This window comes from Ochotona curzoniae, unplaced genomic scaffold (genome assembly GCF_017591425.1).
Source record: "Ochotona curzoniae isolate NIBS_2020 unplaced genomic scaffold, NIBS_Ocur_1.0 scaffold_4506, whole genome shotgun sequence".
In the NCBI taxonomy this organism is placed as follows: Eukaryota; Metazoa; Chordata; class Mammalia; order Lagomorpha; family Ochotonidae; genus Ochotona; species Ochotona curzoniae.
In genome coordinates, this window is record NW_024467119.1 from 16,922,953 (window position 1) to 16,942,495 (window position 19,543).

At 39.4% G+C, this 19,543-nt stretch overlaps 1 protein-coding gene across 1 annotated transcript in view; it reads left to right on the forward strand.

Moving 5' to 3' along the window:
- The window catches only part of SLC4A4 (solute carrier family 4 member 4), a 331,827-nt gene that overhangs the window by 262,750 nt on the left and 49,534 nt on the right, over window positions 1-19,543 (forward strand). The window contains exons 16-17 of the mRNA XM_040966902.1: window positions 9,899-9,969; window positions 18,353-18,544. Coding sequence (XP_040822836.1) covers window positions 9,899-9,969; window positions 18,353-18,544 — 263 coding nt within the window. The remainder of the gene's footprint in view (window positions 1-9,898; window positions 9,970-18,352; window positions 18,545-19,543) is intronic.

Below are 19,543 nucleotides of genomic sequence, written 5' to 3' on the forward strand. Positions count from 1 at the left end.
ATCCAGGGAGATAAGACATGGAGTTGTAAAGACCCGTTAATGTTCAGATGTATACTGACTTGATAATTTCCTAGTTTAGAAAGCACTTAGGATGGAGTAGACATTGAGTACATGGTGGACGTCATAATTAGAATTCATGAAACATGTGCCCAGGTGCTATAACCATGCACGGAGCTCCTCCTCAGAGAACGGGAATTATACTGCTACAACTACCCTGCCGAGATGTTTCAAATATTGGCTCCTTGGGCCTATTGAATTGTGGGATTTTGAACTTGCCTTTTAATTAATTATTTGTATCTATACACACACTCAAATATGTTTATGGAAAAGTCTATAAGCTAATTTCTTAAGCAAGTTTGAGTAGTCATTCACTAAGATTGTATAAAGGAAAAAAGTTACAGCTGTGCTGTGTCAAGGTTTGATGTGTTCATAAAACCAGACAAGGGCTTTGGCAGCATACCTGTTGCATGGAAACAAGGATACCAATCCTGTCAGCCCCATTCCCACCTGAGGCTGGTGGAAACTTGTGCCTATTGCTTCATTAGTTCGGTGTTGGCTGAGAATGTAGCATGAAATAAGGAAGGCAAATATTCAAGTGTTCCAATTATGGAGAAATATTACAAAAAGTATTGAAAGTAATTTTTCTTCTACACAGGATCTTTGCTTTGACAGAGTGATGAGGGTTGAACTGATACTACATTTGGGTGGCCATTGCAAGCCAGAAGTGGTGGTAGCTTTTTCCATGACCATCCCCAAACCTCATGGTGACACAGTTTTGAAGGTCTGCCTTTTCCAGGTTGGCTAATGCCAAGTGTGTGTTTGGAGGCAAGTTTCTTTTCCCAGGGAAGTTGACATTCTTTTTCCTGATCTGCCAAGTGAGGTTAATGACTTCAGGTACCTACCTGAAAGAGTTGTGTAGAAGAAAATAAATGAGCTATGACTTGGTGCATTTCCTAACATTGTATAAGAGAGGAGATGCTACCTTATTGCTACCAGTATTGCTGCTGAATTACTCATTGAAATTTAGGGTTAAAACTTAGACTGTGAGTGACAGAGTATAAGGGCTGCCTTCATCATCCTTCTCTCTGGTTACACATTGCTGGGCAGTGGGCCTCTACGCAACAAGACTGTGGGTCCTGCACTTACTTCTGGATTGGCTCCGAGGAGTAGCCCTCTGAAGGATATGTCCTTGAACAGGGTTTGTTTCTAACGCTGTAAAGAGAAAACCTGTCTGTGATCTGGCAAATGTCAAATAGGTATCTGCGTGTTCATGGCAATCTCAGCTTTTACAAGATCTTGTAAGATTAATGATTATGTATCTCCCTCATAACCCTAATACTTTCTGACTACCTTGAAAGCTTCCCTATAAGCTCAATATTTTTTGGCAGAAAACTACGTAGAACTACCATAAGTTTATTACTTGTTGTTAGCAAACTGAAAAGTGGTAGTGAGAGAATAACACAGATGCATGTACAGATTGAGTAAGTATTCTAAAAACAACAAAAGACCCGTCTTTCATCACAACATGCACTGAGTAAAAGAATTCAATCAATGAGTGCATAATATTTAAACTGGCAAATGTCTTGTTTTCTGACACTGTGGCAGTATGTAGTGATGAGTAGCAACTGCACACACAGATGAAGTTGGGATTCTATAAGAAACAGTTTCACAGAAGTAGGAATAGGAGTCTGTAAACACAAAGTAAGCTTTCTTTGTGGTCACAGTAGATCACATCCTTTCTTTGTGGTCACAGTAGATCACATCCTTTCTTTGTGGTCACAGTAGATCACATCCTTTCTTGGTGGTCACAGTAGACCGTATCCTTTTGTGTGGTCACAGTAGATCGCATTATTTCTTTGTGGTCACAGTAGATTGTATCCTTTTGTGTGTGTGCTTTGTGAAGGACACTCTTCCTCTTAAGCTCCTTCCTGATCTTTCTTGTAGTCACTTGCTTCCATAAAATTTCACCACTTCCTACTTTTCTTCTTCATAATGCAATTATTTTCATGCCTTCGACTGAGCCCCATTTATTGCTTGGTGACTGATGTGACACACCTCGTATTCCTGAAGAGGAGAAGAAGCCAAATAGTAAGTCACAGGAAAGGAAATTAGCCAAAAAGTTGGATATCCAGCGGGCAAATACATGTTTTTGTATTACCATTCCACTTTATGAAGATATCTGATGGTGGTTTATAGAGCAACAGTAGATGTCACAGTTCCTGGTGCTTTGGTGGTGATGTCACCAAGGCATAGAAGAAAGGAGACAACCCAATTCAGAACCGAGGGTGAAAGTTGAAAGATCGTCATGTGGAGGACAGTTCACTTGGTCTCTGTTTCATCACAAGTCTAGTGTTCTAACACACGAAAACTGAGCTTGAATTTTTTGCCCTACTGCTAATGCATAGCAAGTACTTGATCTAGGCTAATTGCTCTATCTCTGTCTCAACATCTGTGAACTTGTGTTGCAAATTGTGCCTATTCTCTATAAAGACCAAATGAGATTGTGTGTGTCACATTATTTGGCAGCTTGTGGACAATGAGTAAAAAAAAAAAACAACTCTTCTTTTGTATGTTTCTCAGCTATGTGACAAAAGATGACCTAGTCAGTAAATCTTTTAGTTGTATTCCTTAAAGGAATTCAGACTTCAGTTTTCCCCAAAACTTTCCTAGGGAAGGATTTTTAACCTCTGTAAGACAGCCCCACTTCTTAAGAAAGCAGTGAGCCACCTTTGTGCTAATACAGACTAGTTGGAAACACTGAAGCTATGCTTGAAGAAAGAAAAAGAAGAGGAGTACAGTGTGTTGTAGTTGAAGTGAGGCTACTTTCCACAGAACTCCTAGAAGATCCCAAGGTGAGGCGTCAGAGGCCCCAAAGACCAGCAGAGAAAGGAGATGACCAGGAGTCAGCCGACTGAGGCATTGATTGGGTCTGATAGTGAATAGTGAAGCTTATATATGGGATGATAAACACGCAGCCCAGAGCTTTAGTAACAGTAACCTGATTGGTCTATCCCACCTTCCAAAACCATCGGTCAACTTAAAGGTCAGTTTTAGATACAGTCTTTCTGAGGAGAGCATCCTGCAAGCTTGATGTGACCATGGCAGTCCCTAATCAGGTCCCTCATGTCCCCGCTGCAAGGTGGCGGCCTACCAAGCTGAGGAAAACAGGATATGCACATCCATCTCAGACTGACTGTCAGCCATCAGGCCGAAGTGGGGTCTGTTTGCCAGCAAGTGGGGTCTCAGTTTGCCAAGCTCCCTGTGGGTTTCCCAGGGAACCCGGCATAGGCCAGCAAGGCCCAGATCCTTGGATGAATATGCCTATTAAACTGTTTAGCATCACCCCACTGAATTGATGCCCCACAGCAATCTTACGTGCTATATGCAGTCATTTAGAAAAGGGCTTTAAGGTTCTAGAAGTTTGCAGAGGAGCTTAATTCATTCAAAAAACAACAGGGTAATGGACGATACCCTTGTGTTTCCCCTCACTCCTCTCTTTTGCCTTCTTTCTTTAAAAATTTTTTATTTCTGCCTCCAAGAATCAGTGGGAGGAGCTGGGATGCAAGCTTAGAAGCTGAAGTGGGATGCAAGCACCTCCTGTTGCATCTTAACCCTCACATCAAATATTCACCCTGATCTCTTTTATTTCTCCTTCATCATCAACAAAAAATTTGTTGAGACTCTGGTGTAACGTTTATTACAAACTCTGCTGCATATTACAAAGCCACACATATACACTCACGCAGGTGTTATTTTTTCTACTAAATATATTTTAAATATAATGACACTTTTTAAATCATTTGTGTAGATATTACAAGCAAATTTCTACCCTGGTCCTGGGTTTATTTGCCTAATGTGGAAAGGTTTCAGTGACCCTGTGCACTCAAGGGCACGTTAATATTTTGAAAAACTCAAAGTAAGCATTCTACCAGGTGTTGCTTTTGTAACTGGAAGAGAAAGAAGCCTTGCTAAAAATGATAAATTGTACAAGTATGAAAATCCCCCAAGGTGATGCACATAGTATTGTTAACAAAAAGAAGCCATTTTATTGATTAGTTATTGAAGTTCCAGGGAGAACATGCTTAATAATAGATAAATGATTGGGCAGTATAAATCTGTCCTCAGGCATTGAGTGCTTTGTTGCCTACAGTATCTCTAAGTAAAAGATGTTCTTTCCTTGCTGTGAAACTGTAACACTGGGCCACGCAATTGTGAGTGGCCATTGCTTCTATTTCCATTTTTTTGATTTTTTTTCATGGCATGAGAAGGCCTCCAAATCATCTAGAATAGTTATCACTGGAGAGGAGTTTCTATATTATTCCTTTCTGTATAGTAATTCTATTATCCTAATGAATACTGTGCTCCAATATCTTGTACACATTAAAAAGCAATGCTATGGGCCTGGTGTGGTAGCCTAGCAACTGAAGTCTTTGCCTTGCATGCACTGAGATCCCATATGGGCACTGGTTTGTTTCCCAGCAACCCCACTTCCCATCCAGCTCCCTGGATGTAGCCTGGGAAAGCAGTGAAGGGAGGCCCAAAGCCTTGGGACCTTGTACCCACATGGGAGACCCAGAAAAGAGGCTCCTGGCCCCTGGCTTCGGAACAGCTCAGCTCTGGCCATTGCGGCGGCTTGGGGAGTGAATCAACAGACAGAAAATCTTCCTCTCTGTCTCCCCTTTTCTCTGTATAGTAGATTTTCCAATAAAAATAAAATCTTTGCAAAAATCATAAAATTGTTTGCTAGATGTGTCTTCTTTGGGCCTGGATTATTAACAATGTATGTTTCATAATTAGAAAGCCCTTTTATAAAGCACTAGCACATAAAAGAGGATCCTGTTTTATCTTCCTCAAAGTGTGTTGTATTACACGCCATTGTATTTGACTGTGTGTCTTTCCCTTTTTATGAAGGAGGTGTAATTATAGACTAATGAATGATAAAACTAGGAAGTGTGACTTGATGTAGCCTTATGAAAGTTTGCATGTAAAAGAATCCTTCGCCAACTCTGTTGATATTTTATCATTTATGGTAATGTGGTCTTCTGAGAAAAACGATAGACATTTGGAAGGAGCCATCACTTGTACTTGTGGACCACTTTAGCAGTTCTAACCTGTGTTGTAGCAGTTCCCATGTAATATTTCTACCAAACAGAAAACAAGAACCCTTGAGTTTGTGTTATCACCATGACCTGAAAATTTACCTAGACTTATCTAAGTATAAAACACACTATTGGAGTAGTTTCCCCAGGAGAATGTCTGTAATACATTCCAAATGTAATGATGCATGAGTGTGGAAGGGAAGTTTTGTGAAAACATGATTAAATATATCCACCCAGTTGTCTGTCATAGGTGAGCCTTGTAACTGCCAACATGGCGTCTGGTTAACTCGGGGAGGATGCCTGTTCATTGAAAAGTGTCATGCCTTGAAATTGCCCAAGGACAGTGAAAGTCTTAGTGTTGGTGAAATTACTCAGGAAATCTGAAGTGATAATAACAAGAGAAAGTAACGAAAAACTTTGTCATTTGAAGACTTAAAGCTGAGATGTTGGCAGATAACTTCTCTAAAGCTGCTTTTTGCAGAGTTTTCACTTTATTATCCCTACAGAAAGCTTTCTTGTCTTTTTATTGATTGGCCTAGACATTTAAAGACTCTGTATTTTCAGCTTTATCGAGAGATTGTAGTGCACTCATGTCATCCAGGACCCCTACAGATGTCTGACAGAACCATGGAGCAAGAAGTACATTTAATGAGGATTCTGTATCTTTTTTCCAGTTACTCTGTTTCCTTAAGGTGTTGCTTAAATAGAATTGAAATAGTTTCACAATAATGGGGAATAGTCTTGAAGTTTTGCTGGTTCACATCAGGTTAGTCCGTTTCACATTACTGGGTCCATAAGAGGCCCTGTTATGAATAGAGAATCAGATTAGGAACTTCCTTGGGTAGCAACCAAATGCCTGGTACTACACTAGGGAGTTTTACCAAACCACACACACACACACACACACACACACACACACACACACACACACACCCCAAACTACAAATACACAAACACTCTCTCTCTCAAACATTTTGCTTATATGAAAAAAAAAAAGTGGTAAAGAAACAGAGAAATATCCCATCTGCTGGTTCAGTCCCCAATGGGTACAGAGGCAGGTCTAGGCCAGGCGAGAAGCTAGAGGGCAAGAACTCCATCCTGTCCTCTAACATGGATATCAGGGCCCCCTGTGCTTGGGGTATCTTCTGCTGCCTTCCAAGGTGCATTAATGGAAAGCTGGATAAAGAAAATAGTAGCCAGGTGTCACAGCCTGCTATGAGATACTGATGCCACCTAACCACGGAACCATGCCGGACTCCATATCCTGTATTTTAATAACAGAATGCTATGTATTGAAGCACCGTCAAAACCTTGAGAAGTAGCTCCCATTCTCCTGCATTCTTCAAGTCTTTGAGCTAATGGTCTGTTTTCCTTTATTTCCATCATACCTGGTATATGACACCAGACTGGCAATTTTGTCTACTCTTTATTATTTCATCTGCATAATAGGTTTATGAGATGGATGATTTCAAATGCAGTTACAAATGAGGGACTGATGGGTGGCAGAAGTGAAGTGACTTTCTCAAGTATGTGGGGTAAAGAAGTTTGAGGATGTTCAGAAGAGGATGGAGCTAGAATTCAAGCCAGAGAACCTCTTGGTGCTCTCTACATTGAAGTGTGGGGGTTCATCAAAGCTGACATGTGTGACCTCAGTAGCTGGGTGTTGCCCAGACTTGACCTCATGACATTGAATGATCTCATGCATATTCCTGCCATTGAATAGCTCCTGGGCCTGGGTCTTTGGAGAATCAATGGGAGAACTTTTAACCAGGCAACTGGTGGTCCCTGTTGGGGAGGTGGACTGACTATGACACCAGACACACAGGGGGCTGCTCCTGTATTTCTGCTTATAACTTGGGCATCCAGAGTCCCATGTGATTCCATTTTGTTCCTTCTCCAGGACTCTCATTACACATTAAGGAGGAAAATCTAGCGTAAGGTGGAAGAGTTACAAGCTTATAGATGTCTATGACTGGGGCCATTAGTGTCTTCATTCAGAAGATTAGCTACAATTTAATCCTCAGGAAGGAAGAACAGAAGTGAAATATTGTGGAAACGCCCAGAAATCACTAGTAGGACAGAGACTGCTCCAGTGATAATTGGTTAAATCTCAATTAGCCAGATTCCTGAGGCAAAGGGTTTCTTTGCTTTGTAAGCTGTGGTGCTAAGCCAGTGGGGAAGACAGAGTACAGTGCTTTTCCATTTGACCTTTCCAGAATCCTAATTAAGAAGATTAAAGATTCAATTTGAACAGATCCTTCTTAGTTGCCAAAATATTGGCAATGTGTGTTTCTGGATCCAAATGGTGACCCATAGCTCTTCCAGATCATTCCATTATTTATGGATTTGACTATTTCTTGCCAATATATATTTATGGAATTGATTTATTATATATTTATTTTGAAGTCTTTCTTAAAGCAGCTGCTTGTTAAAATCAGTAGAGAAATATTATGTACTTTTTACAGACCTTTAGATATTGGTCTTTTGGGATTTTGAAAGCCAATCTATGTTTATGGCTTCTCTCAGAGGGAAACTGGAGAAAATTAAAGGAATTTAATGAATGGAATTGATATGTATCCAATAGTTGAAAGCAATTTCTGAAAGTTCAGATAGGAATCCTATTTTAGTTCACTCCTGGTCTTTAATAGCCATCATTCATTTAGCAAAGTAGGAACCTTTAGTGTTTTTCCTCTTCACTCCTTAGCTCTTGTTTTTAGGGAGAGAAGTGTGTTTCACAAGGCCTTCCATCTCCTGTGACTGGAAGTCCCTAAAATCCACGTTAAGGATGCTGGCTTGATAGCAGGAGCAGCTTCCCAGACACTATCTGAATGATACTGGGATTTCACACACACTTTCTTCTCCTTCCCCTTCCTCTTCTTCTGCCTCTGCTTCCTTCTCCTCCTCTTCTTCATCCTCCTCCTTTTCTCCTGCTTCCTCTCCCTCTTCCCCTTCCTCTTCTTCTCTTCTTTCCCTTCTTTTCCCAACCTCTTCCACACCACCCCCCTTCTTTCTCTCTCTCTTTTCTTTAAAAGCTCAAACAAGAATTTCAACTCTCAGCTGAGACTCATCATCTAACTTTGGCGAGTGCTGTCCCATCTTAAATTCTGAGTGAGCTTGACTTTAGAAGAGTTGGGCAGAAGAAGGAATGGTGGAGGTTTAGGCGCCAACTCTACTTTTACTGACTCTATAATCATGGCAAAATAACCTGATGTGTCCTGCGTCAGTGTCCACCCAATACAAACTGGGTATCACTGAGATATGTTCTAGGATATTTTAAAGTGAACAAGTGGAACAATGTAAGAAAAATATAATTGTTACATTTTAGAACAAAATGGTAATAGAACCTAGATTTTGTTTGCGATAACTTGCCAACATTTTCCTTTTTAGAATGGATGCTTGTTTAATGATTTGGGCCAAGCATCCTTTGGCCTATCCTAATATATTCTACAACTTGTTATGAAACAGAATAAGAAGAAATACAGAGTGCAGGTGTACCTGTCATATTGCAGCAACCAGCTTTAGGTCAATGGTATTTCCGCTCCAGAGCCTTTGAAGAATGGGCTCCACCAATGAATGAAATTGGCACCCAAGCAGAGTATCTTCTCTCTCCTATAGTTTGCTTTGCTTATCTCATTTCTTTTGGCTTTACTTGTTGTTGTTCTTCTTCTCCTCCTTCTTTTCCTTCTCTTCCTCCTTTTTTTCCTTGTTTACAGTGCCCTCTTTCCTAGCTTGCTTGACTGACACTAAGTATGCTCAAGTCTGTCAGTTCAGACCAGACTGGGTAGATTCTAGAACAGTGAATCAGACTTGCTCCTTGTATTCTAGCCTTATGCACCTCACATTCTAAATTTCACCTATTAAATAGATCAGGGCATTTCTTCTTAAAGCTTTTTGTAAGTAGGATCTCAAATATGTAAACTCAAGTGACAGGTCAGGAGCTTGGAGGGACTTAAATAGTAATTAGCAATTTGGGTATTAAATGAATTGTGTGATCCATAAAGAGAAAAATCTGTGTTTATAACATTTACAAATATTAAGATATTTTTGTGAGTTATCATATGTTAAAATTTGGATAATAAGGAAGACTTATATGATAAAGAAAAATGTTTTATTCACTGACTTATTTATAAATATTTTGCTTTAACCATCAGACCTATTAAAATTACTAATGATAGAGTTTTAAGGGGAATATTAATTTAATATTCCAAAAATTATACATTTCAGTGTGCAAATGATAAAAACTCGCATGAGACTAATCTTTAAAATTAGATTAAATTTTCATCCCTGTTATATATTAATTACTGTTTAGTATATTTTGTTTCCATACATCTTGCAAAGATCTGTTCTGTCATATGCAATACACATTTCTAAAATTTTCAAATAAGTTAACTCACAGTGAAATACCAACTTATGAGATTTCTACACGAACCCAGTGATTAGTTTACTCAATTGTTAGCTCAATTAGTACCAGTTTTGTCTTTCGTTAGGCAAAATATATGCAGTGCCTTTTAGTTAATATGAACTTAAAATTTTTCTTCTGAATCCTGAAACACATTTTAATATCATCTCATTAAACATTTGCTATTGTTTTGTATCAGATTAAAGCACAATAATTGCATTCATATCTGTTTTGACACTTTAAAAGGAGATAAAAATGGTTATAATAAAGAAAAATCATTGAGAACTTATGTGGTTATGGAAAATATCTTTAATGCTTGGATATGTTTCTTTCAATGGCCAATGATACATTCAAATTTTTCTCTTTGAATTTTAGCTAAAAATTGTCTCTTTTTTTGCAGCTAATATCTCAATAGCCAATGATACAACGCTAGTCCCAGAGGAATTGCCAACTGTTTATCCTACTGAGATGGTAAGTGTTTTACTATTTGAAATCCATATATCCTTATTTCATGTTTCAACTTCTGTTTGTCTACAGCTACAATCATAATATGCTGTGGCCTGCCTTTCAACAATTTTGGCGTAGAATCTGTATTTAATTTGCAGAGGGCCAGAAAATAAGGACTTTTCTACATGCTGGTCAGCTTTTTATAAAAAAAAAAAAAATCCATTTTGCTTTTAGAACCAAAAGCTGGAGCCAGTATTTACTCTTCCAATATGCTTTTCAACCCCTTTTAGGAATGTAACTGTTATAGCCCATTATTAGTGACCTGAAATGTTTTCCCAGGGGACAATGATAGATATTGAAAAATGAGAGCCTGGTATTCTTGCTGTGCTTCTAGCAAGGTTAAGAATGCCTCTGCTCAACCAAATGGAGCTGTGTTCTCCTCACTAAGGCTGATTGTAGCGGGACATTTCCTCTGCCACTTAGAATGGACTGTGGTCCTGTCACATGATATCCTTTCCCATGGCTTGTAACCAAGGATCTTCAGGGGACTGGGACTGAGCTTTGAAAATGAGCTGTTTTGCATGGAAGGTCGCATACCCGAGAGAGACTTTTGTGTTGGAGAAAAGGGAAAAGTGTTGCTTCAGACTTCCAATTGTGTGCCTTCTGTGCTGGATATGGAGTCTTACCAAAGAATATCAATCTCTCGGTTATAGAGCAAGAGCCCTAATACCTTGCGCTGACAGAATGCCCATCTCTCGGGAGACCAGAACACTCGTGCAGACATTGTGGAGCGAGTGCCCACAACATCCCTTTCAAACACACTGCTTTGTGTCTTTACCGAGCAGCTCTTGCCTGACCCCATTTCTTTCTTTTCATATTCCACGGCTCTGTTGACCTCTCTCTCCTCCCTTTTTGACTTATTTCCTATTAAAATTCCCTCTAACTTCCCCCAAGCCTTCCTTCTGTATTTGAGTCTGTATGCTTGCCTGAAAAGGTACATATAAAGCCACCTGAAAAAAAAAGAGTTCAGATTCAGTCTTGTAGCATTTCAGTCTGTGACCTAAGAGGATTTGCCTAGAATCTATGGAGAAACACTTCCTTTTAGACTTTAACAAATCTTAATTCATATTCCTATTATGATAAAAAGTCATGTTAATGAAAAACATGTTATTTTGTAATAAAATAGCTAATATTTTTACTGATTTAGAAAGGGATTACTTCTTAATTCTTTTTACAACCAATCAAAGAAAACGCTCAGACTAGTGAATATTCCATCTTGTCATTAGGCAGGTTTTAGAAGAAATTCCAGTAATGGATATGTTTTATAATAAGCTGTCTCAATAAGATTCATGGAAAAGAAATGGAAGTTCTGGTTGACTTCTCCTATGACTATGAAAGAGAACATAGAGGCTTAATCATCATTGCAATTTAGCTGTCATTTGTAAAACATCTTCTAGGAACCAGGCATGTTACATGCATTCTCATCATTATAAACCTTAATATGTGTTGCAATTATTAACCTCAAACTCCCAGGTTTAATTATCTTCACCTCCTAATGAGTAAAACTGAAGCTCTAAAGGTGAACAGCCAGTCTTGTATCAGATTTGTAGCCATTAGTGATTAGAACAACAGTCTGAATACTGGTGCTTTTAAGACCTGTGCTATTGCCAGCACACCAGGATGCTGCAGGGCACAGCAGAGTGCCTGACACATCCTCCTCCTATGGTCCGTGTTAAGTGCTGCTGTTATTGAATTGTAACCATTGTATACTCTTGTACCTCGATTCAAACAATAAAGAGAGCTTTCCTACCACTACAAAAGTTACATGCATCCCTTATGGCTTGTCTCATCAGAATGCATCAGCTTTCCCAGTCATGGGAAGCCTCCATTGCCAACTTGACTGTTCCTACCCTCTAAGAGCACATAACACAGCCTTGAAATACTTCTGAATGCCTCAGAGCACTGTCTTTCAGGTCTGTTTCCCTGTATCCCACCTGCAGACAAGGTTTTCTTGCATTTGAGGAGGCTGTGTGTGTTAGGATTGGGCAAGATTTTTCTAAGCTCTCCTGTCCAACCCCCAGTCCTTCTTGCATTACCTGTGCTCTTGGCAAAGAGCATTGGGAAAAAGACTGGGGCATGTGGTTATGGATTCTGTTACCCTAGTCAGCATGCCTCTCTGAGAAATGTAGCAAAGGCTTGATAGTTTTCTCCTTTCTTCTTTCCATAGAAACGATGTCTTCCACCTCCCTCCTGGTTAGAGCTGAGCTAGCCAAGGGTTGTTTTTCTGCTGTGAAGGACTTTTCATGTTCTAGAACTCATGTGGGATTTTTGCATTCTCATCTCCTTGGTGGACTTTTAAAAGCTGTGCTTGTATAGTTCGTCATGCTTGTTTTGGTTGTTAGGAGGGGGATGATGGTCTCCTGCCAGGTCTTATAATCTGAATCACAAAGTAGGTAAGATAATTCAGAGTACTTCAAAGCCACTCAAATTTATGTTGCAGATGATAAGGTAAGACAGAGGATCACTGCAAATCTGATTCACCTGGCATGGGGTAAAAACCTTAAACAGCACATCAGAGACTTAACCCTGAGGCTTTTGTGGTGCATTGTTCATTGTCATTTGTGTTCAGAAAGCCACATATCTTGCTAGTTGGCACTCAAGGAGGGTAACATAGGACCTTTCTTTTTTTTGTCATAATTATATTACCCAGTGATGCATATCATGTCTACAGAGAGATTGTTGTTAATCATGGCACTAAGAGCTATTACAGTCACATAAATTTTGCTTGACAGTCAGACATAGAAGCAAAAGCAGTTTGATTTGATGTACCTTGAGGCTGAATCTAGGAGTTAACATTCATTTTCCTGGGAAGTGGATGGCATATTAGTCTTCCGTGCATAGCATCCTTGTGATTTTTCTCTCATTGAGAAAGTCAAGTGTAAAAACCATTTTGTCCTTAAATCTTCTTGAAAGTTACATGCTCCTATTGCTGGAAAATTTCAAATGTGCCCTAAAAAAGAGGGAGCAGTACAACGTACACCTCACTAGACCTCAGTGACTGTCAACCTTCCTTGTATCCTGTCTCAAATGTTCCTATTTTTCATGGGTGAAGGATTTCTGTGGTTATTATTCTCTTCATCACAAGACTCAGGAAAAAAAATAGATCAAAATCTCTTTCTGTAAGATTGACCTCGGTTAAAAACCTCTGCAAGCTGGTCTTGTTTCCTTTCAGTCCGGTTTTTCTGACTACCTTGTTACAAGATTTGCTTCGGCACATCTGGGCCTCTCGATGTGTTAGCCACTCCATTAAAAACCCAGTGGGTTTTTAATAAAGAATGTATTATAGAAGTGAGGGAATCCTTGCATATCATCTTTGCTCGTGGTTTCTCTAACACCTCACCTCTTGTTTTCTGCCAGTCCAGAAAAAAACTGCACATCTGAAGTTTGTCATTTTTGTTTTCTTAGCCACCCACTTCTGTTACCTTTGCTGTCATTCCTCTTCAGGGTTGCTATTTTGTCACTTATTCTTCCTACTGCATTTTTAATTTCAGAGTCCAAAACCACCTTTCAGGGCTTAGTTTAAATTTGGTTTTCTCTCTGTTGGATGAAGTTGATGCCTTGCTCTTTGATTTATTCATCTCTATACATACTGTATCTACAGTTTCCCAAACTGTCTCATGTTATTAGTTAATAATTCAAGTGGAGATACTTTATTACTCTAAGGAAACATCAAAAATTGCCTTTCTTTCTTTCATCTTTATTGTTCCTTGAAAACTTTCATTAGTTTATTTGTATAGTCGGGTGCTGGTACATGATTATTTCATTTTGGCACAGTTTTCTATTTTTCAGATGCAATTATTGTTTACTCAATGTATTATATGTGTAATTGAAATAGTGTTGATTAGCAAATAAAATTATAGAGTGCCTAGTTCTTTGTCTGGGTTTACCTCCCAAGCTCCCAGTGAAAGTCCCTTCCCACCTGGTTGCTGGTAGAGTTCTGGCTGCTGGTGGAGTTGAGATTGCTGTTAGCTGAATGCTGCTGGGGTATCAGTCACTGCAACACCACACCATTGTGTCCACTGCTTTCCTGTGTCTGACAGTCTCCAGGTACCCCTCTGCTGTTGTTCTGTCCTCTCCTATTTCCAGGAATGTGTTCTCTGTGCTTCATCCTGGTTAAATGTTTCTCCATCCATTTAGACGTGTCCTTACCCTATTCCGCTATCTTGATTCAGCAAGTCTTTCTTTTATCATCTCCAGTTACTGCTAGTGTGCAGTCTGGGAGGCACCAGGTAATGACTCCAGATGTTGGGTAATCTTCCTCCCATGTGGGGGACCTAGGTGGGGTCTGTGGCTCCAGGATTCCCTCTCATCCAGCTCAGGCTATTGTAAGCATTTGGCATGTTTACCACTGGAAGATAGATCTCTGCCTATCTATCACTCTATTTCTCTCTCTCTCCCCTTCATTCAGATAAACACAAATAAATAAACTTGAACATTTTGCACTGTTAATTTAAAATTCAAATGCAGTTGGACCAACTGTTTTTAGCTGACAACCCTAAATTGAAAATGTTGTTTTTTAGTCCAATTTTGTCTTCTCCATGAAAATGTTACAGAGAAGGCAACACATATACTTTTCTTGAATGTGTCAGATACCTTGTCTGCAACATTTCCTTCATCAGCTCAGGTTTCTGTGGTCCCCACCTCATCCTGTTTGGTTTGTTCTTTCCCTTCTTCTTCTTCAAGTGATGCGCAGTTCCTTTGTTCCCTAGGCTCTATAGTTTTGTTATTTAGCATTTCCATCCCTACTCGATACATCCTAGTGCGTACCTCCCATCTTGCTGTCTCCATCTTCAGCTTTTTCTGTCATTCCCTTTACCCTACCCTCCTAGGTAATTTCTTATCCACCATAAACACCTCAAAAGAAGAACTCACCTTGAACTTCCAGTGCTCCTGTGTGTTAGTATGTTCCTATGCTGATATATTTCTTGGGTTAAAAAAAAAAGTCTGTAATTGCTGTTAGAATTTTTCAATCCCACTTATTTTTTGGTGAATTGTGCTTTTCTCATTACTCATCACTCAACTCTGATGACTCTATTGTAGTTGATTGCAATATTTTTCCTCCCACTGTGGTTAGCCTAGATGTTTTACACTTTCACCCCAGTGCATTATCCCTTTGTAGTTTTACTCAATTGTGTTACTCTGGTGATCTGACTCTTTGAAAATGGTTTCTAAGTTGTTATCCCCAAACTTGAGTCCCCTAGATCCAAGTCTCCACATGCATTAAACATCCCTGTTTGTCTAAGCGTTTTAAACTAGTTGATACTGAATGTTGAGGGGGACTGCATTATAATTGTAAAAGAAAGTTCCAGGCATTGTATGGGAGGGAGAAGTTATGTGAGAGTTCTAATAGGTAAAGAGAATTTCTAAACTCACTTTCCTGTTTGTATGGTTTCTAAACTTCTGAGTTAAACATTTAGTGATACGTATAGACTTTTGAACTGGGAGTAGTATTAAAATCATGTGAGATGGAAATCATCTACGAGGGGAAAAAGAAAGGATTAGCAGTGAGGCAAAGAAAGAGTCTCTTACACTAAGCCCAGAGGTGTGGCAGCTGGACAAGAGTCGTAAGTGGTTGTTGTGGGCGAGTTGGCTTAGTATGTGGACGTCTTTTAATATTAATCTCCACTGACATTAGCTTGGGTGAACAACACAAACACTTTAGATACCTTTATAGTGATATTTAAATGGATGTGTTTATCAGCTGGAATTTAGGTTTTGCAAGAGCAAGAAACTGCTCTTGAAATTGTAAACACGCTGAGATTTTTGACTGAAGTTTTGCACGTGAGTCCTTAATGATAGTCTTTAGAGCATGAATTCTCTGTGTAATGATACAAAAAATCAATTGAAACCAGGAGACATTGCTGGCTTAGATTGATATTATCAAAAGAATGTCATCGCACACACCTCTCCAGAGTTTTCACCTTAACCTAAATCTTTGAGAAAGTTGTGATAATGGAGGATTCTACTGTAATTAATGTGGTGAAGTAAATTTTTGCTGACTTAAAAGAAAGAAATAAGCTACCCATTATGACCTCTAAACTTTAAACATATTCTGCTAAAAATATCCACTTGTAGAAATCTGAAAAACAAAATGAGGTGACTCATTATCTTCCAGAAGCGGAGTTTGACGAGCAATTATGCAATTTAGTAGTTTACAGGTTGAAGCTAATATAAAAAATATTTAAAACAAAGATCTACAACTTACTTTTTAGTGAATTATGTAAGCACTTTATCTTTGTTTTCTTTAAGAAAACAAAATCTTTCTTGCTGGGGATTCCTCTTTTATAACTAGATCATTCACATCAAGGGAGTTCATTAGATAGTCAAAGATCTTGATGATGTGTTTGGTGTGAGGTAATAGTAAAAGACGGGACATTTATCTTTTCACGTTTACATTTAAGGTGTTTTCAAATAACTCTTCTGTAGTACATGACACACTCGTTAGCCATGGATTGCAGAAATAAAGCTGTGTATATTTTGAGTGTTTCTAAGCGGATCCAAACTTTCCCATTCAGTCACATTGATACTCATTTAAATGGGCAGGATTTTCAAATCTGTCATCAGGCAGTAGTCGTAATTGTGGCAAGATGCAAAAAAATTGCATGCATAGAAAAAAACATTGACTTAAGGATAAGAATGTGAGAAGACTCAAATATCAGTAGAAGCAATTTCACTAAGCTGGGATTGAGTGCCAGGAAATTGCTCACCACAGTTAATTCTCAAGCAGTGGGTGATCCTCTGTCTTTCAAAGCTATTGAAGGTGAGGTGCAGGTGGGCTGTGAGAAATCTGATACAGTCATTTCCAAGTTTCTTCTAACTGTAACATTCCAGGAAAAGTTTCTTAGGCATAGAGACTGTTAGCTTTTGGTTCACTAACAATTCAAGGAAGAGTTCTAAGAAGCATATTCTGATACAAGAATGTCACTTGCATGGGATTAATGGGCAGTATAGGGTAAACACAGAGAGGTGCTGTGGGGCAGGAAGGGGTGACACAATCATTGGCCTCAGTGGAGTTTATCTTCAGCAGGATCATAGCGAGTGCTCAGAAACATATGCTGTACCATGTAAATTGCTCCTGTTTTGAGATTGGGTTTGTTTTCTTTTAAAGATTTATTTATTTTTGTTTTTATTGGAAAGACAGATTTGCAGAGAGGAGATACATCACTGGTTCATTCCTCCAGTGGCTGCATTGGCTGGAGCTGAACTGATCCGAAGGCAGGAGCCAGAGTTTCTTCCAGGTCTCCCATATGGGTACAGGGTCCCAGGGGTTTGGGCCATCCTCTGTTGCTTTCCCAGGCCACAGGCAGGGAAGTAGATGGGAAGTAGAGGAGCTGGGACATGAACCAAATCCCATACTGGATATTGGCACATGTAAAGCAACAATTTAGACACTAAGCCATTGTGCTGGGTTCAAGATTAGCTTAGGTTTATTCCCCTTCTGTAGTGTTGTTCAATAATTAGTTACAAGAAGGTATAATGGTTCAGGTGACATTGTACTTATGTGGCTAAGGGAAGTTCTCCTGAGAAACAAGCAGTTGTTAACTAGCAGCAGTCAGTCCTGAGAAGCTGGAAATAGGTGCACGTCCAACTACGCTGGGCATTAGAGACAAATCGGAAGAGTGAGAGAAGCATGGCACTGACCGTGTGACAGCAGTCTGTGAAGACCTGGACATTTATGGCCAAACAGCCTTAGCACTGAGAATCCCATTCAGGCATCCCGGAAGGCTCAGATGCTGATATGGAGCCTAGGGGAAAGCTGTGCTTCATGAGGATGTGCAATTGAACAGGCAAGGTACAGCCTCATTTGTATAGATTAGCTCCCTAAATCAACACTCTAGAGAATAGTGGAATCATGAAAGCGAGACGTCAGGAAGAAGTTTGCCTACTGTCGTCCACATAGAAGTCACTACAGGTGCTGTTATGGGGAGACGTGAGAAACAGCGTACTACAAAAATAAGTTCTTTTTTTTTTTTTTTTTCTTTTCCCAACAAAGGTGTTTTAGAGTGTCTCACATTTTAGAGTTAGGATCTTGGTGTGTCTCAGTTTACTCCCAGGAAGGGTGGCAGGAAAGAGGGACTTTGTGGTTTTCTTCTGATGAACAAAGGTTTGATTGTTAATGCACTGTGTTGCTCTCATTGTATTTCCAATCCCTGCTCTCCGGCTTCCCTTTATCTTCTCTGTCTGTTAGCACCTCATGGTTTCACCCACCACTGGTTAGCTTCAGACTATTTTCTGGTACCTTTCAGTAAAATCCTTATGTAGCAAATCAAGCCTCGAAATTTACCTCTGGTGGGTCAGTGTTCTCTAGAAAAAAAAAAAAACAACTTGTCATGTTTTTCTTCCCCAGCACCACAATGCTAGCTTTGACTGGGGATTTTTGTCGAAGAAGGAGTGTTTGAAATATGGAGGACAGCTCGTGGGGAACAATTGTAATTTTGTTCCTGATGTCACCCTCATGTCATTCATCCTCTTCCTGGGCACCTACACCTGTTCGATGGCTCTGAAAAAATTCAAGACCAGTCGTTATTTTCCAACTACAGTAAGTACCCGAACTTTAAATAAATTCCATTGTATTTCACATTGTATCAACGTTAATATGATTCTACATAATGAGAAAAGAGCCTGTATTTAACCTGTCTGGTATAATTTTGTGAACCTGGAATTTCATTCCAGTCTTTGTATATGTGGGCCCATACTGGACATAACTGTAGTACAGTATTGAAAAATCTTCTGTCATACATTCTATCATGATCCTAAATGTACTGAAAGAAAAAAAAAAACAAAGACAGTTTTCACATTTGATGTACAATTTCTGTTTGCTAGTTGAGCACGTGTCTTGTCATACAAGCCTTGGTATATGACCCAACTGCCGCCTGGTTCAGAATATGTGCGAATGTCATAGTAAAGAGAAACATCATTGGCCTGGGTGTGCAGGGTTCCTGTCCCCATTAATGTGCTTGAATGAAGTTAGATAAGGACTGTGGTTCATTGAGAGAGTGAAAGATCAGAGCAACATGTAATTAATGATATTTAGTTTTTTTTTTTAACTGTTGCATGACGCTAACATAATCCTTTGATTTGCAGCTCAGCATTTAGTGTTTCAAATGTCAGTGTTTCTTAAGTAATCTTTATTATATCTGATTTTTGTCAGTCTCCATGTGCATTATACAGCTGTGGTTACTCCTCTTGGGTTCTGTGTAGAAGAAGTGGAAGAGCTTTATGAGATGCCCTTAATAAGATTCCTTTTTCTGCCTTGAAGTGAAACTTAAAATGAGTGTACTCACTTGCATCAAGGAAATTTTTAACTCACTGGCTCTTATAAAATTGGAAGTAAAGGGAATGATGGGTAAGCAAGTTTCTAGAGCTGGAAGACCCCTGAAAAATATCCAAAGGGTGAGGGAAGGAGAGAAGTATTCTGTGTTCTCTGCTACCTAGAATGAAGTAGCACAGATTCAGCCTGCAGTCACTGCTCTAACGTAGTGTGTGAGCACACATTCACACAGAGAGAAGGGAGGCGTTAGGTGGAGCCTGCACTTGT